The 19,130-nt window shown below is 40.1% G+C and overlaps 1 protein-coding gene and 1 non-coding gene across 20 annotated transcripts in view; one reads left to right on the top strand and one right to left on the bottom strand.

Moving 5' to 3' along the window:
• The window catches only part of EIF4G3 (eukaryotic translation initiation factor 4 gamma 3), a 375,220-nt gene that overhangs the window by 339,533 nt on the left and 16,557 nt on the right, over nt 1-19,130 (top strand). For all 19 annotated transcript variants that reach the window (XM_010364336.2, XM_030942485.1, XM_010364337.2 and 16 more), the window contains 5 exons: nt 475-590; nt 4,635-4,807; nt 14,086-14,211; nt 15,635-15,716; nt 18,173-18,271. In XM_010364336.2, coding sequence (XP_010362638.2) covers nt 475-590; nt 4,635-4,807; nt 14,086-14,211; nt 15,635-15,716; nt 18,173-18,271 — 596 coding nt within the window. The remainder of the gene's footprint in view (nt 1-474; nt 591-4,634; nt 4,808-14,085; nt 14,212-15,634; nt 15,717-18,172; nt 18,272-19,130) is intronic.
• LOC115892534 lies at nt 4,363-4,423 on the bottom strand. The gene has a single exon (XR_004052406.1). It is a non-coding gene; the product is annotated as a U7 small nuclear RNA (small nuclear RNA).

The following is a 19,130-nucleotide window of genomic DNA, read 5'->3' as shown; positions in this document are numbered from 1 at the left end:
CAGGGATGGGTGTGAAGCAGAGGGAAAGAGCACTCCAGACAGGATTACTATGAGCAGAGCTGTAGTAGGAGTAGCCATGGTTTGTTCAAGCAGCAGTGTGGCTCAAGCTTAGTGGCAAGCAGGGCCCTGACCTTTGCAGGATTGTGAAGACCTCATGAACTCTTCATCTTCGAAGCAATGGGGAGCAAGCATAATACAGAAAGGAACAAAAAAGCTTTAATTAGGAAAATGTATCATGTTCCTAAATCTTGTTCATTGTTATTGTAGATTATAAAGTTAGTTAGTGCAAATCTATTCTAAAACAAAAGGTTTCTGTATTCTGTTTAAATGTCTTGTATCTATTGTCTTGTAGCTATTAAATGCCTTTACTGTAAAAATAATGTAAAGTACATAATATTGTCAACCATAATCTCACTATTTTAATAGTAATTTTTATTATTTTTACTTTTTCTTTTTTGGGGGCCTCTCTAATAGCAAAACCAGAAATTTCAGCAGTGTCAGCTCCTGACAAGGCTGCATTATCAGAAGAGGAAATGGAGAGGAAGTCCAAATCTATCATTGATGAATTTCTACACATTAATGATTTTAAGGTAAATGAGATTTAAAAAAAAAAAAAAACAAAGTCCTTTGACAGTATATAATACTTGGTTCTGGTCTAAATCAGGTGTCATTATGAACTGATAATACTTAGGTTGAGTAGGCCGGGCGCGGTGGCTCAAGCCTGTAATCCCAGCACTTTGGGAGGCCGAGACAGGCGGATCACGAGGTCAGGAGATCAAGACCATCCTGGCTAACACAGTGAAACCCCGTCTCTACTAAAAAATACAAAAATCTAGCCGGGCGAGGTGGCGGACGCCTGTAGTCCCAGCTACTTGGGAGGCTGAGGCAGGAGAATGGCGTAAACCCGGGAGGCAGAGCTTGCAGTGAGCTGAGATCCGGCCACTGCACTCCAGCCTGGGCGACAGAGCGAGACTCCGTCTCAAAAAAAAAAAAAAAAACTTAGGTTGAGTAATCCAAGTCCTACACAATTCAGTTGGCTTAACGCTGATGCATTTCTGCCAAGTACACTCTTGTAATGGTATACTATAATTTACAACATAGAGTGGTGGGCAGAGAGAATAAGTACCAATCCTTCCCCACTAACGGAAAACCAAATTGACTTCGATATTAAGGAGCAAAAACAACACATTATCATTATGAAGCATTTCTGGCACCCTGTATATAGCTGTCATGGTCTTTTTTTTTTTCTTTGAGACAGAGTCTTGCTCTGTTGCCCAGGCTGGAGTGCAGTGGCACAATCTCAGCTCACTGCAACCTCCACCTCCCAAGTTCAAGCAATTCTCCTACCTCACCCTCCCAAGTAGCTGGGACTACAGGTGCCTGTAACCATGCCCAGCTAATTTTTGTAGTTTTAGAAGAGGCGGGGTTTCACCATTTTGGCCAGGCTGGTCTCAAACTCCTGACCTCAAATGATCCACCCACCTCAGGCTCCCAAAGTGCTGGGATTACAGGCCTGAGCCACCACACCTGGCCTGTCATGGTCTTTATAATCATTCTATCATCATTCTCATGTTAATCTTGAAATATGGCTGGCTTTACTTTTTCTTTTTTCATAAAACTGAGGCATAAAGAAACAAGCAACATGCCAGGTCAGACAGCCTAAGCCAGAGATTTCAAGACAGGGCCTTGAATTTGCCCTTCTTTAACCCTACATGAGCCCTACAGTCTAGTGGCAGAGACAAACCATAAACAGATAACTCCACTAGTAGTTACTTAACTGTAGTTACGATAAATGCTGGTAGACATATAGGTCTTAGGACAAATCCATTAGTGGGATCTAATTAAGTGATGTGAGGTCAGGAAAAGCTAGTCTGTTGAAACAGTCTTTGTTAAAGTACTTGCCAGATATATTAACTACTTTTGCTGCTTTGGCACTGTATTATTAAAAATTCTTTCGGCTGGGCTTGGTGGCTCACTCCTGTAATCCCAGAACTTTGGGAGGCCGAGGCGGGTGGATCACGAGGTCAGGAGATCGAGACTATCCTGGCTAACACAGTGAAACCCCGTCTCTACTAAAAAAAAAAAAAAAGCAAAAAAAATTAGCCGCGAGTGGCAGCGGGCGCCTGTAGTCCCAGCTACTTGGGAGGCTGAGGCAAGAGAATGGTGTGAACCCGGGAGGCAGAGCTTGCAGTGAGCCGAGATCGCACCACTGCACTCCAGCCTGGGCGACTGAGCGAGACTCCGTCTCAAAAAAAAAAAAAAAATTCAAGATTACTTGTTTTCTTGGCCAGGTGCAGTGGCTCATGCCTGTAATCCCAGCACCTTGGGAGGCTGAGGCAGGAGGATCACTTAAGCTCAGGAGTTTGAGACCAGCCTGGGCAAGATGATAAAGCCCCGTCTCTACAAAAACAACAATTAGCCGGGAGTGGTGGCATGCATCTGTAGTCCCAGCTACTCAGGAGGCTGAGATGGGAGGATCACTTAAAGCCCAGGAGGCAGAGGTTGCAGTGAGCCGAGATCATCCCACTGCATTCTATCCTGGGTGACAGAGTGAGATGCTGTCTCAAAAAAAAAAGAAAATATTACTTGTTTTCTTGACAGTGTAATCATCATCTGCTTTCTATACACAGAAATGACCTTGGTTATCTATAGTTCAATCTTCTAAAGCCTTCAAGCCTCTGAAATTGTTCAAAATTCAGAAGAAGTAGAAGGAAGTTTGTGATGATGAGTAAGTGAGGTGGAGATGAGGGCTTTGCAGAAACTGTTGGAAATGTACCAAAGTAAATAAACATTAACTGGAAATAGCCAAAGAATAAACCTGATGTACTGTGATTCATCAGTTAGCTTCCTGGAAAATTAGGGGTATTCTTATAAATTGGCAGCATAGCTTTTTTCTTGCATGGAAGTAGGGAAATGTGAATGAATAGCAAAATATTAGAATGGCCAAGAAAGATGAAATGCCAAGACAGTAAGGAAGAAAACAGTGGAGACTGGCTTCAGATGTCATTTGAAGGATGTACAAAGTCGATGACTAACCCTTTCAAATTTGTTAATGCTCCAGCATTTTGGGAGGCTGAGGCAGGCGATTACCTGAGGTCAGGAGTTTGAAACCTGCCTGACCAACATGGGGAAACATCGTCTCTACTAAAAATACAAAATTAGCCAGCCATGGTGGTACATGCCTGTAATCCCAGCTACTTGGGAGACTGAGGCAGGAGAATCTCTTGAACCTGGGAGGCAGAGGTTTCAGCGAGCCAAGATTGCATCATTGCACTCCAGCCTGGGCGGCAAGAGTGAAACTCCTTCTCAAAAGAAAAAAGAAACCATTTTACATGATAATTGTCTTGAATGTTTCAAAAATGGCAATGTCATGAAAAGACAAGAAAGAGAAAGGACCGTTTTAGATTAAAGGAATATGAACAACATCATAACATGTAAAGTCGAATTCTCGACTGGACTCAGCAACAACAAAAAGCTGTATTAGACATTTAGAGACAGTTGTGGAAATTTGAATATGTATGATATATCAAATATTTTTATTTACATCATTAATAGTAAATTTCTTGGATATTCAGAAAGAAAGAGAACAACAATTGATGAATCTAAATCAAAGTGAAGATATGTAGTTGTATATTGTATGACTTTAATTTTTCTGTAGGCTTGAAATTTTGTTAGATAAAAAGTTAATGTGAGGGAGGTATTAAATAAAGGAGCAAGGAGGAAAAAGCAGCAGTGGTGAGACACCTAGATGAGCTTCCTCCCTTCTGCATCAGGTCACCACCCTTCCTATCTACATCCTCCCCCTTGGAAGAGCTACTTTGCTTCAAAGATTGAACGAAAAGATTTTGAATTCAGGGCACCAGACTAATTTCCAGTAGCTGAGAGCAGAGAGGTACACTGCTTTATTGGTGTATCAGCAACTCTGGCTGACCGGCTTTCACCCTTCAGACCAAAGATACTGACTTGGCTGGATTACTCTATAGTAAACACCAGTTAACAAGCACAAATTAAGAAGCATACCACAAAAACTTACTAAAAGAATTTTAATGCTTAACCTAACTATATCACTTCAATTTGATTTTCATATGAAGACCTTTTTCATTGAAGATTGCGCAAATATTAACCTACATAGACACAGTAACCTCTGTTGACACATTAAGGCTTTTGAATCACGACATTAAATATCTATTTCATAATATACCATTTTCAATTTTTTAAATAAATGATCATAAAATAAGTAAATATTATGTAGAAAAATACATTTGACTCTGGCCCTTTGAGTGATGTTTAATAAAATTGTTAAACTAAACATGTTAACTTTGTAAAGATGCATCATTTTTAAAAAAATTTTTATTTATAAAAACAGTTCTCTGGTAAAAACTGGAAAATCTACTAGACAAATTTGAAAAGAGCTATAATGCTCTTTTTTTGTATGACTTTAATATTGCCCATATCGGCCTGCAATTTACTGAGCTATATATTATGTTAAACAAATAGAAACTTAAATACGGAAACTGTTCTGTTCATGGAGCTTTCTCCTGATTCTGTTATAAGTAAAAGATTTTAAAGTTATCTTAACATTCTGGTAACACTATCCAGATTTTGGAGTAAGCCTTTCTTTGCTGTTGGAACAGGAAGCCGTGCAGTGTGTGGAAGAGCTGAATGCCCAGGGCCTGCTACATGTTTTTGTGAGAGTGGGAGTGGAATCTACCCTGGAAAGGAGCCAGATCACCAGGGATCACATGGGCCAACTACTCTATCAGCTGGTACAATCAGAAAAACTCAGCAAACAAGACTTTTTCAAAGGGTCGGTATCCTCGTCAAGAGTGGTATTCAGTTACTAGGCTCTTGGGTATCAGTTAATTTTTAAAGTACTTACCTCTTTAAGTAGTTTTTTCCATAGATGAAAATTGTATCCACTGTAATATGTTGATATGATGCAATTAATATATTGATATATGTTGGTTGATGTGATGGCATTTTATAGATTGTGCTAGGGCATAAAGGTTATCTTTTGGTTTTCTGAATATTTTTGTTAGATTTCTATCATGATGTAAGTAAGGTAGCAGAGACCCCTTAGCCTCAGGGAAACTCTGAGGCCTTTAAGCAGCCCATTTACATGTGATCCCCAAATGTTCTTTGAGGAAAAAACCTTTTCTTTTTGAGAACAATTCTAAAAAATTGTCTTAAATTTAAAAACCTTATTCTTCCAATAAACTATGGTTATTGTGGCTAGGAAGCACTTGTCTGCCCACTCTAGCCTCATGGAGAAGGATATGTAACTCCATGTTCTTAATGATTTAGTCTATTTCAGTTTGGTTTCATTATGATTCTTGTCAATGGACAGTTTGATGAGGTCTGCCTGTCATTGGTGGTGAATCGTCATTTGATCAGGTTCTGGTATATTTGTTATATACCATCATCACAAGTGCATGGATCAGGTTCCTTTTGGTTCAACCACAAAATTTCACCCAGGCATAGGTTGTATAACTAATGTTTAAAGTGAAAATTGCATTGGTAAAAAATTTTGTTTTAGGAGCCATGTTGTATCAAATATAAACACAGAGTCACACCCAGCACTGACAGATGCCCACTCTCTAAGGGAATAGCAACTAGGATCTCCTAAGGTCTGGACATTGGATATGCATCTACCATCTCATCCTCACCTGGACATATGCTTATTGAATCATATGGCAGTAAGAATTCTGCACTACTTGTGATTTTCCTCTTTCTTTTTTTTTTTTTTTTTGTGCCAAGCTTATAGTCTCATAAATTAAATGCACATATGATTAAATGCCACTGTATATTTTTCTGTAGTCATTTCACATATGGCCATCCTTTTAGAATAAGGTAACCGTTAAATGTCATTATTGGCCGGGTACAGTGGCTCACACCTGTAATCCCAGCACTTCGGGAGGCTGTGGCGGGTGGATCACTTGAGATCAGGAGTCTGAAACCAGCCATGGCCAACATGGCCAACATCTACTAAAAATACAAAAATTAGCCCAATGTAGTGGCGTGAACCTGCAATCCCAGCTACTTGTGAGCCTGAGACATAAGAATTGCTTGAACCCGGGAGGCAGAGGTTGCAGTGAGCGAAGATTGCACCACTGCACTCCGCCTAGCTTAGTCTCAAAAAAAACAGAAAAGTCATTGTTGAATTTATTCATTTGATTTTGCAGGCAATGATCACATTGTCTTCTAGGTCCTCGAAAATTTATACTTGCCCCTAGGAGCATTAAAAAGTTTTCTTGGCCGGGCGCGGTGGCTCAAGCCTGTAATCCCAGCACTTTGGGAGGCCGAGACGGGCGGATCACGAGGTCAGGAGATCGAGACCATCCTGGCTAATGCGGTGAAACCCCGTCTCTACTAAAAATACAAAAAACTAGCCGGGCGAGGTGGCCGGCGCCTGTAGTCCCAGCTACTCGGGTGGCTGAGGCAGGAGAATGGCGTGAACCCGGGAGGCGGAGCTTGCAGTGAGCTGAGATCCGGCCACCGCACTCCAGCCTGGATGACAGAGCAAGACTCCGTCTCAAAAAAAAAAAAAAAAAAAAAAAAAAAAAGTTTTCTTGCCAGGCGTGGTGACTCATGCCTGTAATCCCAGTATTTTGGGAGGCCGAGGTGGGCGGATCACGAGGTCAGGAGTTCAAGACCAGCCTGACCAACATGGTGAAACCCCGTCTCTACTAAAACTATGAAAATTAGGCTGGGCACCGTGGCTCACACCTGTAATCCCAGCACTTTGGTAGGCCGAGGCGGGTGGATCACGAGGTCAGGAGATCAAAACCATCCTAGCTAACGTGGTGAAACCCTGTCTCTACTAAAAATACAAAAAATTAGCCAGACATGGTGGCACGAATCCCAGCTACCCAGAGACTGAAGCAAGAGAATCACTTGAACCAGGGAGGCAGAGGTTGCAGTGAGCTGAAATTGTGCCACTGTACTCCATTCTGGGCGACAGAGTGAGACTCCCTCTCAAAAAAATAAAAAAGTTTTATTTCAGGCTGGGCATAGTGACTCACACCTGTAATCCTAGCACTTTGGAAGGCTGAGGCAGAGAGATCGCTTGAGCCCAGGAGTTTGAGACCAGCCTGGGCAACATGGTGAAACTCCGTTTATACTAAAAATAAAAAATTAGCTGGGCATGGTGGTGTGCACCTATAGTCCCAGCTACTTGGGAGGCTGAGGCAGAAGGATTGCACCTGGGAGGTCCAGGCTGCAGTGAGCCATGATCACACCACTGCACGCCAGCCTAGGTAACAGAATGAGACCCTGTATGGAAAAAAAAAAAAAGTTTTCTTTCAGCAATAAGCTAGATTGCTCTGAATTCAGTGAATGACTAGATTAAGTCCATTTGAACCAGTTAGTAAGAAATTTTGGCAAAAGTTGCTGTGGTTATTTGTTTTTAAGGCCAGGATGGTTTCCCAGTTTTAAAAGAGAAGCTTCCAATTCAGTCCAGTAACTAGCCAGTGCAAATGGTAAGAGCAAATGAAGGTATGTACACCCTCAAAGTCAGATTGAATATGGTCCCCCCAGCAGACTTGAAACTATAATTTCCTAGAAATAATACTGTTGGAGTGACAAGGATATCCATTTATAAATAGTTACTTATTACCCAGGTATTATGGTATATTCCTCAGAAAATTCTGGAAATGATAATGGTAAATTATTGTTTACTATATTCTGTCTCTTCAAACTATACTCAGAAGTTGACTCATATCTGTAAAGATCCCCGGAAGCATAGTCTAGCATTATTGGCTGTAATTGAACTTGTGAGATACTAGCTTAGTCTCTAGGATATCTCAGACATTTGCATTTCTCCCTTTGTGGGATTCCCTGAAGAAAGAACATCATAACCAGGCGTGGCGGCTGCACTTTTGTTGTTGGTAGTAGAATTGCTGTTGCTGGCAATAACTCGCACACTACTACCTTTTATTTAGACATAAAATAAGGTTAACACTTCTGTGTCTCAGCAATTACTTCATGTTTCACCATACCTGCTTCCTTCTGCAACTAGAGGCAGTGCAGTGTCTCCAGGCCTAACTTTTGATGCTTAGACCTAACCAGTCTTGGACCTTAGACCAAGACATGTAAAAGTTGTACTATTTTATTCTGAATGGAGAGGCCTGACAATTTAGTGCCCCCTTTTTCTAAGAGGGAAATGGTAGGGATTGCTTCATGTCAGTGTCCGCCAGGAGCCTTCTTGCAAGTAGATGAGAATTTCACAATCCCTTCTAAAACCTGAGTTAGAAATGGTTCATACTGTCTAGGGAGACCATTTCATTGGAGCCATGAAGATACCCTGTCTTTTGCTTCTATTTCCTAACCTACAAAGATAGTGTTGTCCTGCCATAATACTGTGGAAGAGCCTCTGAGATCAGCTGCTTTGGGTACTGCTACTGCTTAGATGTCAACTTCTGAACAGTTGGGGAAGCAGTTTCTGCCTAGCTCGCCAAGCCAGTGATAACCCTGGGAAGGTTAGAAAGCAGAAAGGCAGCCAGGCGCGGTGGCTCACGCCTGTAATCCCAGCACTTTGGGAGTCCGAAGCAGGCGGATCACGAGGTCAGGAGATTGAGACCATCCTGGCCAACATGGTGAAACCCCATCTCTACTGAAAATACAAAAATTAGCTGGGCATGGTGGTACATGCCTGTAATCCCAGCTACTCGGGAGGCTGAGGCAGGAGAATTGTGTGAACCAGGGAGTCAGAGGTTGCAGTGAGCCGAGATTGCACCAGTGCACTCTATCCTGGCAACAGAGTGAGACTCCATCTCAAAAAAAAAAAGGCAGAAAGCCTCCAGGTATACTGATCCCTAGTGAGCTAGTTACTAATCTGCCATTTCTCCCTATAGTTCTCTTTAGAGTATGCACTGCTGCAAAGTAGTAAAATAGACAAAAATTTCAAATAGGCTTTATGAATATAGCTTTTAGGTCCTTTGGAATTTTCCTTACAAGATGTTATGTCAACTGTGAGCATAATAGTTGCTGTATGTAAAACGTACCTCCACAAAGATAACATCAAGCCATTCTCCTGATATTTTCAGGACTTGAATCTAAATACTTTATGACACAAGTTAGGTCGGTAGGTAGATAGGTAGAAGGATTATTGTATAGGTACATGCACTTCAAACTGTGTGTTGATAGTCTTTTTATATCATGATTTCAGAAAACTTTTTAAAAACTGTCTAATAAATATAGTTGAGTGCAGTTTGCTGTTAGTCACAGAATTGGAATGACTTTGAAAGTGTAATAAACAAATGAAGACCAAGGTTGTAAAAATTAGAGTGGACAATAGACACAAAATATGTACCCTAGAGGAAGATTGATACATTAATATTTCATTTTGGGAGATGTTTGTTAGAGAGGAAATTCTTATCTCTTCCTTGACTACTTTTCTGGAACTTTTATTACTGCTTACAGCAATTCTACATTGGTAAAAGACCCTACATAGGCTGGACATGGTGACTTGCACCTGTAATCTTCAGCTACCAGGGAGGCTAAGGTGGGAGGATGGCTTGAGGCCAGGAGTTCAAGACCAGTCTGGGCAACATAGCAAGACCCCATCTCTAAAAACAAAAATTAACAAAAAAAGTAGCTGTGCATGGTGGCACGTGCCAATAATTACAGCTACTTGGCAGGCTGAGGCAGGAAGATCGCTTGAGCCCAGGAGTTCAAGGCTGTAATGAACTATGAGAGCATCACTGCACCCCAGCCTGGGCAACAGAGTGAGATCCTATCTTTAAAAACAAAAAAACACTTTGGGAGGCCATAGTGGGCAAGTTGCTTGAGCCTAGGAGTTTCAGACTAGCCTGGGCAACATGGTGAAACCCCATCCCTACCAAAACATACCAAAACTATCTGGGCATGGTGATGGGTGCCTATAGCTGCAGCTACTCAAGAAGCTGAGGTGGGAGGATTGCCATACTGACCTTGTAAAATGACTTGGAAAGTATTTTCTCTACTTCGATTTCTTGGAAGAGTTTGAGAAGAATTTGTTCTTTTTCAAGTGTTTGGTAGAATTCAGCAGTGAAGCCATCTAGTCCTGGGCCTTTTTTTTTTCCTTTCTGAGATAGGGTCTTGCTGTGTCACCCAGGTTGGAGTGCAGTGGCTTCATCGTGGCCCACTGCAACCTCAACCTCCTGGGTTCGAGTGATCCTCCCACCTCATCCTGTCAAGTAGCTGGGACAGTAGTAGGTGCATGCCACTATGCTCAGCTCATTTTTTATTTTTTGTAGAGATGGTGTCTCAGTATGTTGCCCAGGCTGGTCTTGCACTCCTAGGCTCAAATGATCCTTCCACCTTGGCCTCTCAAAGTGCTGGGATTACAGGTTTAAGGCAGTGCACCTGGCCATGATTCAGTCTTGATTTGTTGTGTGTATCTATGAGTTTATCTGTTTTTTTCTAGATTATCCATATTATTGTTCATAGTAGTTTCTTAATGATCCTTTGTATTTCTGTGGTATCAGTTGTAATACCTCCTCTTTCATTCCTTATTTTGAGTCTTCTCTCTTTTCTCCTAGTCTAGATAAGGGTTTCTTGATTTTCTTCATTATTCCAAAAAAAAAAAAAAAAAAAAAAACCCCGAGTATCATTGATTTTTTTTTTCTTTCATTTTTTAAGTGTCTATTTCATTTATTTCTGTTTGCATGTTTGTTATTTCCTTCCCTGTGCTAACTTTGGGCTTAGTTTGTTCTTCCTTTTCTAGTTCCTTGATGTGTAATGGTATATTGTTTGAGATCTTTTTTCTTTTTTGATATGCATACTCATTTTTCCCTCTTAAGAGTACTTTTGCTGCATTCTATAAGTTTTGGTATGTTAATGTTTCCCTTTTCATTTGTCTCAAGATATTTTTTAAAATTTCTTTGTAATTTTTTCTGTGACCTATTGGTTGTTTAGGAGAATGTTGTTTGACATTCACATGTTTGGATATTTTCCAAGATTTCCCCTGTTACTGATGTCAAGTTTCATTGCATTGTGATCCAAAAAGATACTTGATATGATTTCAGTCCTCTTAAATTTGTTAAATCTTGTTTTGTGGTCTAACATATGATCTATTGGGGAGAATGTTTTGTTTGCACTTTAGAAGAATATGTATTCTGCTGCTGTTTAATGGAATGTTCTGTATATTTTTGTTTGGTTTAAAGTATAATTCAAGGCCAATGTTTCCTTACTGATTTTCTGTCTAGATGAGTTGTTCATTGTTTAAAGAAGGGTACTGAGGTCCGCTACTCTTGCTGTACTGTAGTCTATCTTTCCCTTCAGATAATTAATTGCCTTATGTTTTTAGGTACTCCAATGTGAGGTGCATATGTATTTATAATTGTGATATCCTCTTAGTGAATTGATTCCTTTATCATTACATAATGACCTTTGTCTCTTCTTATAGTTTTTGACTTAATGTCCTTTTTGTCTTGTGTAAGTATAGCTACCCCTGCCCTCTTTTGGTTTCTGTTTTCATGAAATATCTTTTTTCTTCTCTTCCTTTTCAGTCTATGAATGTCCTTACTAGTAAAATGAGTCTCTTACAGACAGCATATGGTTGGATCTCATTTTTCATTTATTTATTTTTTAAGTTTTGAGAGTCACACTCTCTCACCCAGGCTGGAGTGTAGTGGCGCAATCAAGGCTCACTGCAACCTCTTCTTTCTGGGCTCAAGCAATCCTCCTGGGTAGCTGAGACCACAGCCATGTATCATGATGCCTCGCTAATTTTTTTTATTTTTTTATAGAGACAGATTCTCCCTACATTGCCCAGGCTGGTCTCCCAACAACCAGGCTCAAGTGATCCTCCTGCCTTGGCCCCTTCAAGTGTTGGGATTACAGGCATGAGCCATTGCACCTGGCCAGATCTTATTTTTTAATCTATTTAGCCACTCCATCTTTTGATTGGAAAATTTAATCCATTTACATTTGACATAATTATTTATAGATAAGGACTTGCTACTGCCATTTTGTAATTTGTTTTCTGGTTATTTTGACAATACCACTTTCAATTGTGGTAGCATTATTTTGCTTTTTTAAAAGATTTCATCAGAACTTTACTGCATTAAAATTTTAAAATATTTTTCTTTTAATCGTGTATCCCTTTCTACAATTAAAATTTTAGACAAAAACTCAGTATATAAAATGAAGTGGAGCTTTTGTAGTTGAAATGGGTGGAGGGATATCTGCAGTCTCATCTATGTAGACCCTACCAAAGTTCAGTCCAGTGGCTGTGGTTTTTTCCCTGCAGCCAGAGAACAGCCTGATAGTCCAATGACTGTGATGGTCACTACATGCCAAGAGGCAAGGGTATGGTGTAGCTCTGTTTCATTTTTTCAGCTTTTAGAAAATACATGTGGTGCAAAGCATTATTATAGGCTATGTAGTAGTGCAAAGACGTAAAGACAGTTATTACCTAGGTGCTTCCGCACACTTAGGATTTTTCTTTTAGAATCATGCAACAGGATTTAGGAACTGTAAACCTGAAAAAACAATAAGCTTCTTACAGTCTTGTTCTCTGGAAATCCTATGTTCAGCTAAAAAAGGTTTTTGTTAGCAGTATAGCTTTGACCACTGATTGTATTCTGCGGACTGTCCCATGATAAACTGACTGATCAAGGAGTAAAAAACCAAGGCAAGAATATGGGTATATTTTATTTGTAGTGAGGTAAAATATATGAGATAAAAATAGCAGCAGATATACTGCTGAAAGACCAGCATGGCTACAGTTGTCTCTTGGGCCCATTGAACAGCTTCATTTATGCTGCTAGCCCACGGAGTAGGAGTTGACAGGGTCAGGTGGTTAACCTAGAAATCCTGGAGTCCAGCTAGATTATATTCCATCAGGGGTACATTAACTGAACCCAAAGTATGCACATAATGAGAGAACCTGCAATTATTTGACATCTATTTGCCATAGCACAGACACTGTCCTCGGCGTCAAATAATTGCAAGCTGTGAGGTCAGAAAGTTGGAATTGAGGATTCATGAAGCCCAGAGTTAGGTAAGATGGCTGAGCTGCAAACTGTTTTGAAATGGCAGGTTCAGAATGGTGACCCTGCCTATGGTAGTAGCTCTTTTTAAGTGAAAAGTTTTACTGAGATGTAGGCCTCTGAAAAAAGGGTGGCGTACTTTGGCTAGAACCTGGAACTGCAGTGGAAAAGCACACATTTTACAATTGTAGAGATCTGAAAGGGCATGCATACAATTACCACCTGCTCGTAGCCCTTCAATTCATTCCTCCCTTTCCTTATGACTTGCAGTTATGTGTATGTCTCCTGTAGTTAAATTCATTTGCTTTTGTACTTTTTAATATATTGCATATGGAAATAATTAACAAAGTCTTGAGTTGTTTGTTTCTACTTCCAAATGAATAGCTGTGATTTTTAGCCTACATAAGACTGCTGGTGGTATTTTATATTTGATTTTCCTAAGTTTTACATTTAATTCCCATTTGCTTGACATTGAGAAATAGTTATAATTCATAGGACAAAAGTCTGAAACCATTAGCTTTTCTGTAGAGATAGAACAGTTTGTAACATGTAATAATGATGGTAATGTTAGTAATGTTGTCAGACTCTTTTATATCCATCCAGTTTTTTTACCCATTGTAAGGTTCCTCAAGGACACAGATTTTTGTCTTTTCTTTGTGTCAGCTCTGTGTTACAGTAAGTGTTTAGTCAGTGCTTTTGATTGACTCAGAGGACGTGATATTCAACTGTGGTGAATTCTTTATAGTACGGGATTAAATGGATAGTTTTTCCCCTAGAACTTCACAGGACTGTCCTCCTTTTCATCATTTAAGGCTTTCAAATGTCACCTTTATATGGAGGTGTTTTCTGGCCTCCTGCTGGTACCATAGTTCATGTTCTTCAGAGTATTAGCTCTATCTGTAAATATGCTTTTGTCTGTTCTAGTCTTTTTCCCCACGCTGACATAATCTCTTTGAGAAAGGTAATGTGTTTACCAGTCACTTTGTGGCTAGACTATACCTAATATAGCAGGTGATTAATATGTATTTGTTGATTGATTTTTTTATCTGTTTATTTAATCTTAACTTTTGAATTACATTTGCATGTTATTTTTACCCCCATTCCTTTTCAGTTTTTCAGAAACTTTGGAACTGGCAGATGACATGGCCATTGATATTCCCCATATGTGGTTGTACCTTGCTGAACTGGTGACCCCCATGTTAAAAGAAGGCGGAATCTCCATGAGAGAACTTACCATGTAAGTTATACTTGTTTCTCTTGATATATGTCAGATAGAACTGACACATAACTCACCTGCTAGCTCTCTAGCATAGTACTATCCATCCCATGGTTGCTTTTGGAGACTCTTGAATGCAGCCTGTGACTCTTAAAGACTTCTGATTTCAGTGTAAAAATGTTACATTATGCTAGGTCTACACCTGAAATATGTTGGGGATATGATAGCCCTGTGGTCTGTTGAGGGTAGTTGTGATAATAGATTGGCTCCAGAATTGTGTAACTGGAAGATGACTGCTTCTAGAAGCTTAATGTTAATCTGACTTTTGTGTCTATCATTGCACTAGTGCTGTAAGTAGTTATATTTTCCCACTGTAGCTTGTCAGACTGCGGTACCCCATAGTACATGCTCATGGTTATAATAAAAGAAACAGATCTCAGGTATTCCTAGGTTTGGATGTGAGTGGGGAATGGATGCGACGTTATATAGACCAGTGGTTCCCAAACTCTGTTCTTTGAAACACTAATGTTTCCACAAAAGTTGTTTATATGGTCAAACTTTGCACACTGCCATGTCCCTTTTCGAGATTAACAAAACATATTTAGCATATTAAAGTTGATGAGAGTCCTATAGTAAAGCAATAAATAAAAAGTAGTTAGCTTTGTTTAATTCAGCATTGCATCACTTAAAGTATAGATATCCTATGGAACACAGTTTGGGAAATACTGATTTAGACTATTAAAAAATTGGCCCCTTCTCTGTTTCATCCATAATTTCATCTATAAAGAAAAGCTTCCCTTCTTAAAAATACTTTATACACGGCCAGGCGCGGTGGCTCACGCCTGTAATCCCAGCACTTTGGGAGGCCAAGGCAGGCGGATCACAAGGTCAGGAGATCAAAACAATCCTGGCCAACATGGTGAAACCCCATCTCTATTAAAATGCAAAAATTAGCTGGGCGTGGTGTTGCGTGCTTGTTATCCCAGCTACTCGGGAGGCTGAGGCAGGAGAATCGCTTGAACCAGGGAATTGGAGATTGCGGTGAGTCGAGATTGCGCCAGTGCACTCCAACCTGGCGACAGAGCAAGACTCTGCCTCAAAAAAAAAAAAAAATGTTGTGGAAGCATCACAACTCCCTGTTACCTGAGGTGCTTCTCGTTTTAGCTTGAAGCAGAACTTACATAAACAAATAGATTACCGAGTCTGAGCTTTGTGTTGCTTCTATCACTGAAGTGGTTAAAGAAAAAGGTAAAAACCAAGAACTTGCATGTTCCTTTTCAGGAACTTCTCCTGAAAATGACTTAGAGCATGTCCTGGAGCTTTGGCTTGCCCAGTATTGTTTAGGTTGCACAGTGTCTGGCTTTTTGTCACACATTGTTTGCCTCTTGTTCTAGAAGAAAGGATTTCTTCAGAGGTACTTATTCACTGCTCCTATCTTTTACAGAGAATTTAGCAAACCTTTACTTCCTGTTGGAAGAGCTGGGGTCTTGCTTTCTGAAATATTGCACCTACTATGCAAACAAATGGTGAGTGTTAAACTGAGTGTCAGCCTCAACAGCATTATTAGGAAGGGCAGTGCAGTGATCTTGATCTTGGGTTATCTGTGAATAGCTTAGGTCTCAAGGTGCAAGGAATTCTATTTCCTTTTATTCTTTGAAAAAAGTGAGGTTTCTGCTTCAACCCAGTTTCTTTCTGAGGTGCATTTGTCCTTCTGTTTACTAATATCGTGGGGAAGACTTATCAAATCTTGACTAGATTTGGTATAATTCTAAAGAATCTCAAGACATGTTTTATTTGTGGTTGGTGATTTTTTCTTCCCTTGAAACAAAATGGGTATATCATTTATATGTTTTAATAGATTTCAACGAAAAGCTCCATAGAGCTGGAGGCTGTCAGTCTATAAAGTCTGTGGCAGGCTGTCAGTCTATAAAGTGGGAACAGATAAATCTAAACCAATGATTTCAAAAGAGTATGAAAGTGCTCTGTTAAAGTCTAAGAGGTTTGGGGAAGTGTTGTGGCATCACAAAGGGAATTAAATGTCTAGGATGAGAGGGATGAGAGCTATCAAAACAAAATAGAACTCAGAAATGAAGATTCTGGAGTGATTTCTGACTTACGCCTGACCCAAAGATATTGGATGATAGATTTTAACGTTTAAAGCCAGTGTTTCATTCCTCCCTCTGATACAGAAGTCCTTCTGTATCCCATTTGTGTGGTAGTTATTCATAAAGAGATGCACTAAATATCCTGGTCTCTAGTTCTGTTGATTATTTGTTCATACTACTCTTTGCTTAATGGCACTAAAATTTTTACTGAACCCTAGTTTTTATGTCCAAAATTTCTTCCTCTCTGACCTACTTGACTTTAGTCCTTATTTAAAACTCACATTCTGGCCAGGCACAGTGGTTCACGCCTGTGATCCCAGCACTGTGGGAGGCCGAGGTGGGCAGATCACGAGGTTAAGAGATTGAGACCATCCTGGCCAACATGGTGAAACCCCGTCTCTACTAAAAAATACAAAAAGTAGCCGGGCGTGGTGGCATGCACACCAGTAATCCTAGCTACTCAGGAGGCTGAGGCAGGAGAATCGCTTGAACCTGGGAGGTGGAGGTTGCAGTTAGCTAAGATCATGCCACTGCACTCCAGTCTGGCAACAGAGCAACACTCCATCTCAAAAAAAACAAAAACTCACATTCTGGCCGGCACGGTGGCTCACGCCTATAATCCCAGCACCTTGGGAGGCCGAGGCGGGTGGATCACTTGAGGTCAGGAGTTGGAGACCAGCCTGGCCAACATGGCGAAATCCCATCTCTACTAAAAATACAAAAATTAGCCAGATGTGGTGGCAGGCACCTGTAATCCCAGCTGCTTGGGAGGCTGAGGCAGGAGAATCGCTTGAATCTGGGAGGCGGAGGTTGGAGTGAGCCAAGATTGTGCCACTGCATTTCAACCTGAGCTACAGAAAGAGACTCTGTCTCAAAAATTAATAATAATAACTAAAAATAAAACTCACATTCTTACTAACTTTTATGTGTAGAAACAGCACAACCCTACTTCTAAATAAAACTAAATTCTCATAGAGTATAAGCTTTGGAGCTAGATTCCTGAGTTCAAATTCTGGTTCCACCATATTTTCAGCTGTGCCTTGGACAAGTTACTCTATGAAGTAATTAATACATGCCTCTCAGATGACAGCCACAGCGTCAGACCTGGCACTTTCCTTTTCACTGTGACTTTCTCCAGTTAGAGGACTTGTACCTCTTCACATTTTTCTACCTGACAACAGCTCTTCTTTATTGTCTCTCTTGGGCTCAACCTTGTGCTTCTTGCCCTTGAAACACTTCTCATTCCTGGTTCAGGAGCAACAGCTGCCTTAAGCCTCCTTGTATCAGGCAGCATCACTGTGATCTGTTACGAAGAGGGATTCTAGTGAGGCTTCTTGAATGGCTTTAATAGCAGATACATACAGAGCTATCTAGGAAAAGACACAATGTGGAATTTATAAACTCTATGTATTGGACTTTTTTTGATGTTTATATTTATAAATCCCAAATAACCAGCTTGTAGCTCTCCAGATTAGTCACCTCATAAATAAAGTATTTAACCTTAAGCAGCTGTACTTCAATTATCCACCATTATATTTATATGCATTCAGACATCTTAGTTTGAAAGTCACAAGTCTTAAGAGATTAACTTTTTATCAGCGAGGAAAAGTTTGTTTTTGAGACGGGTCTTGCTGTGTGTGTTGCCTGGGCTAGACTCATACTCCTGGGTGAAAGCTATCTTCCCACCTCAGCCTCCCAAGTAAAAGCTAGGACTACAGGTGTGCACCACCATGCCCCACAGGAAAAGTTTTGATTTTTCAGCTTTTTGGGTTTTGCACTCTTTGACTTCAGGCAAATCTTTTTTTTTTTCTTTTCTTTTCTTTTCTATTTCTTCTTCCACTGTGAAAGTAAATTGATTGAATTTATCTCTATTTTAGAGCCATAAGAAAGTGGGAGCCTTATGGAGGGAGGCTGACCTCAGCTGGAAGGACTTTTTACCAGAAGGAGAAGATGTACATAATTTTCTTTTGGAGCAGGTAAGAACAAGGCTTATGTTTTGCTGTTTGATAGTTGATCCGTTTCATAGAGGAAATGAAGGTAATTTCCTTCGTATTCCAGTCATTAAAATTACATCAAAATAGGAATTTTGGTAAAGATGTCGTTTTAAGTTCATGCTTTTAAAGCCACTCAGCAACTGTGTGGTCATCAGATGATTGATGTTTAAAAAAAGAAAATGTAAAAGACTTAGCAATCTGTAGAAAAACAAGCTCCAGGAAGCAGAAATGAAGTTGACAAGTAAGGCAGGGTGACAGGGCCAAAGCTGTCTCCTGATTTCTGGGTCTGATGGCAGGCAGAAGCAGCCAGAAGTTATTCTGTGGGGAATGGAGATTGTTATTATCCTTATAAGGTGGAAGATTAGAGACAAGCTTTTAACTTGAAACTGCACAGGTAAATAAGTGCAAGGAAGGAGATACAGTCTTATAGCCAGGGTATAAGACCCAGGGTATAAGTCTTATACCCTTATACTTAGCTATCCCGCCTACTGACTTGGTAACTAAATCCAGAAACCTACAAAACAGAAGACGCCATGGTCAGTATAATCTGGTCCTACAGGAGGATTTGTAGGCTGTTAGATTGAGGTAACCATAAAACAAGTTAGATCAAGAAAAGTAACAGAAAGAAAACAAAACTCTCTCAAAACGTTACTGAAAATCAAAATCCTAAAACTCATGAGGAAAACTAAAGCTAAGACAGCCAACAAAATCAGGAATAAGGAGAAGAAAAAATCACCGTAGATAAAAAGAACAAGAATGCAATCTGAAAATGACTTTAAAACAAGTATATTGTTCTGGATAAAGACATTATATTAGGTTGCTATGGACATTAGCTTTCTTT

This window comes from Rhinopithecus roxellana, chromosome 12 (genome assembly GCF_007565055.1).
Source record: "Rhinopithecus roxellana isolate Shanxi Qingling chromosome 12, ASM756505v1, whole genome shotgun sequence".
Taxonomy (NCBI): domain Eukaryota; kingdom Metazoa; phylum Chordata; class Mammalia; order Primates; family Cercopithecidae; genus Rhinopithecus; species Rhinopithecus roxellana.
The sequence above is the reverse complement of the archived record's forward strand: the minus strand, read 5'-3'. Positions and strand labels throughout refer to the sequence as shown.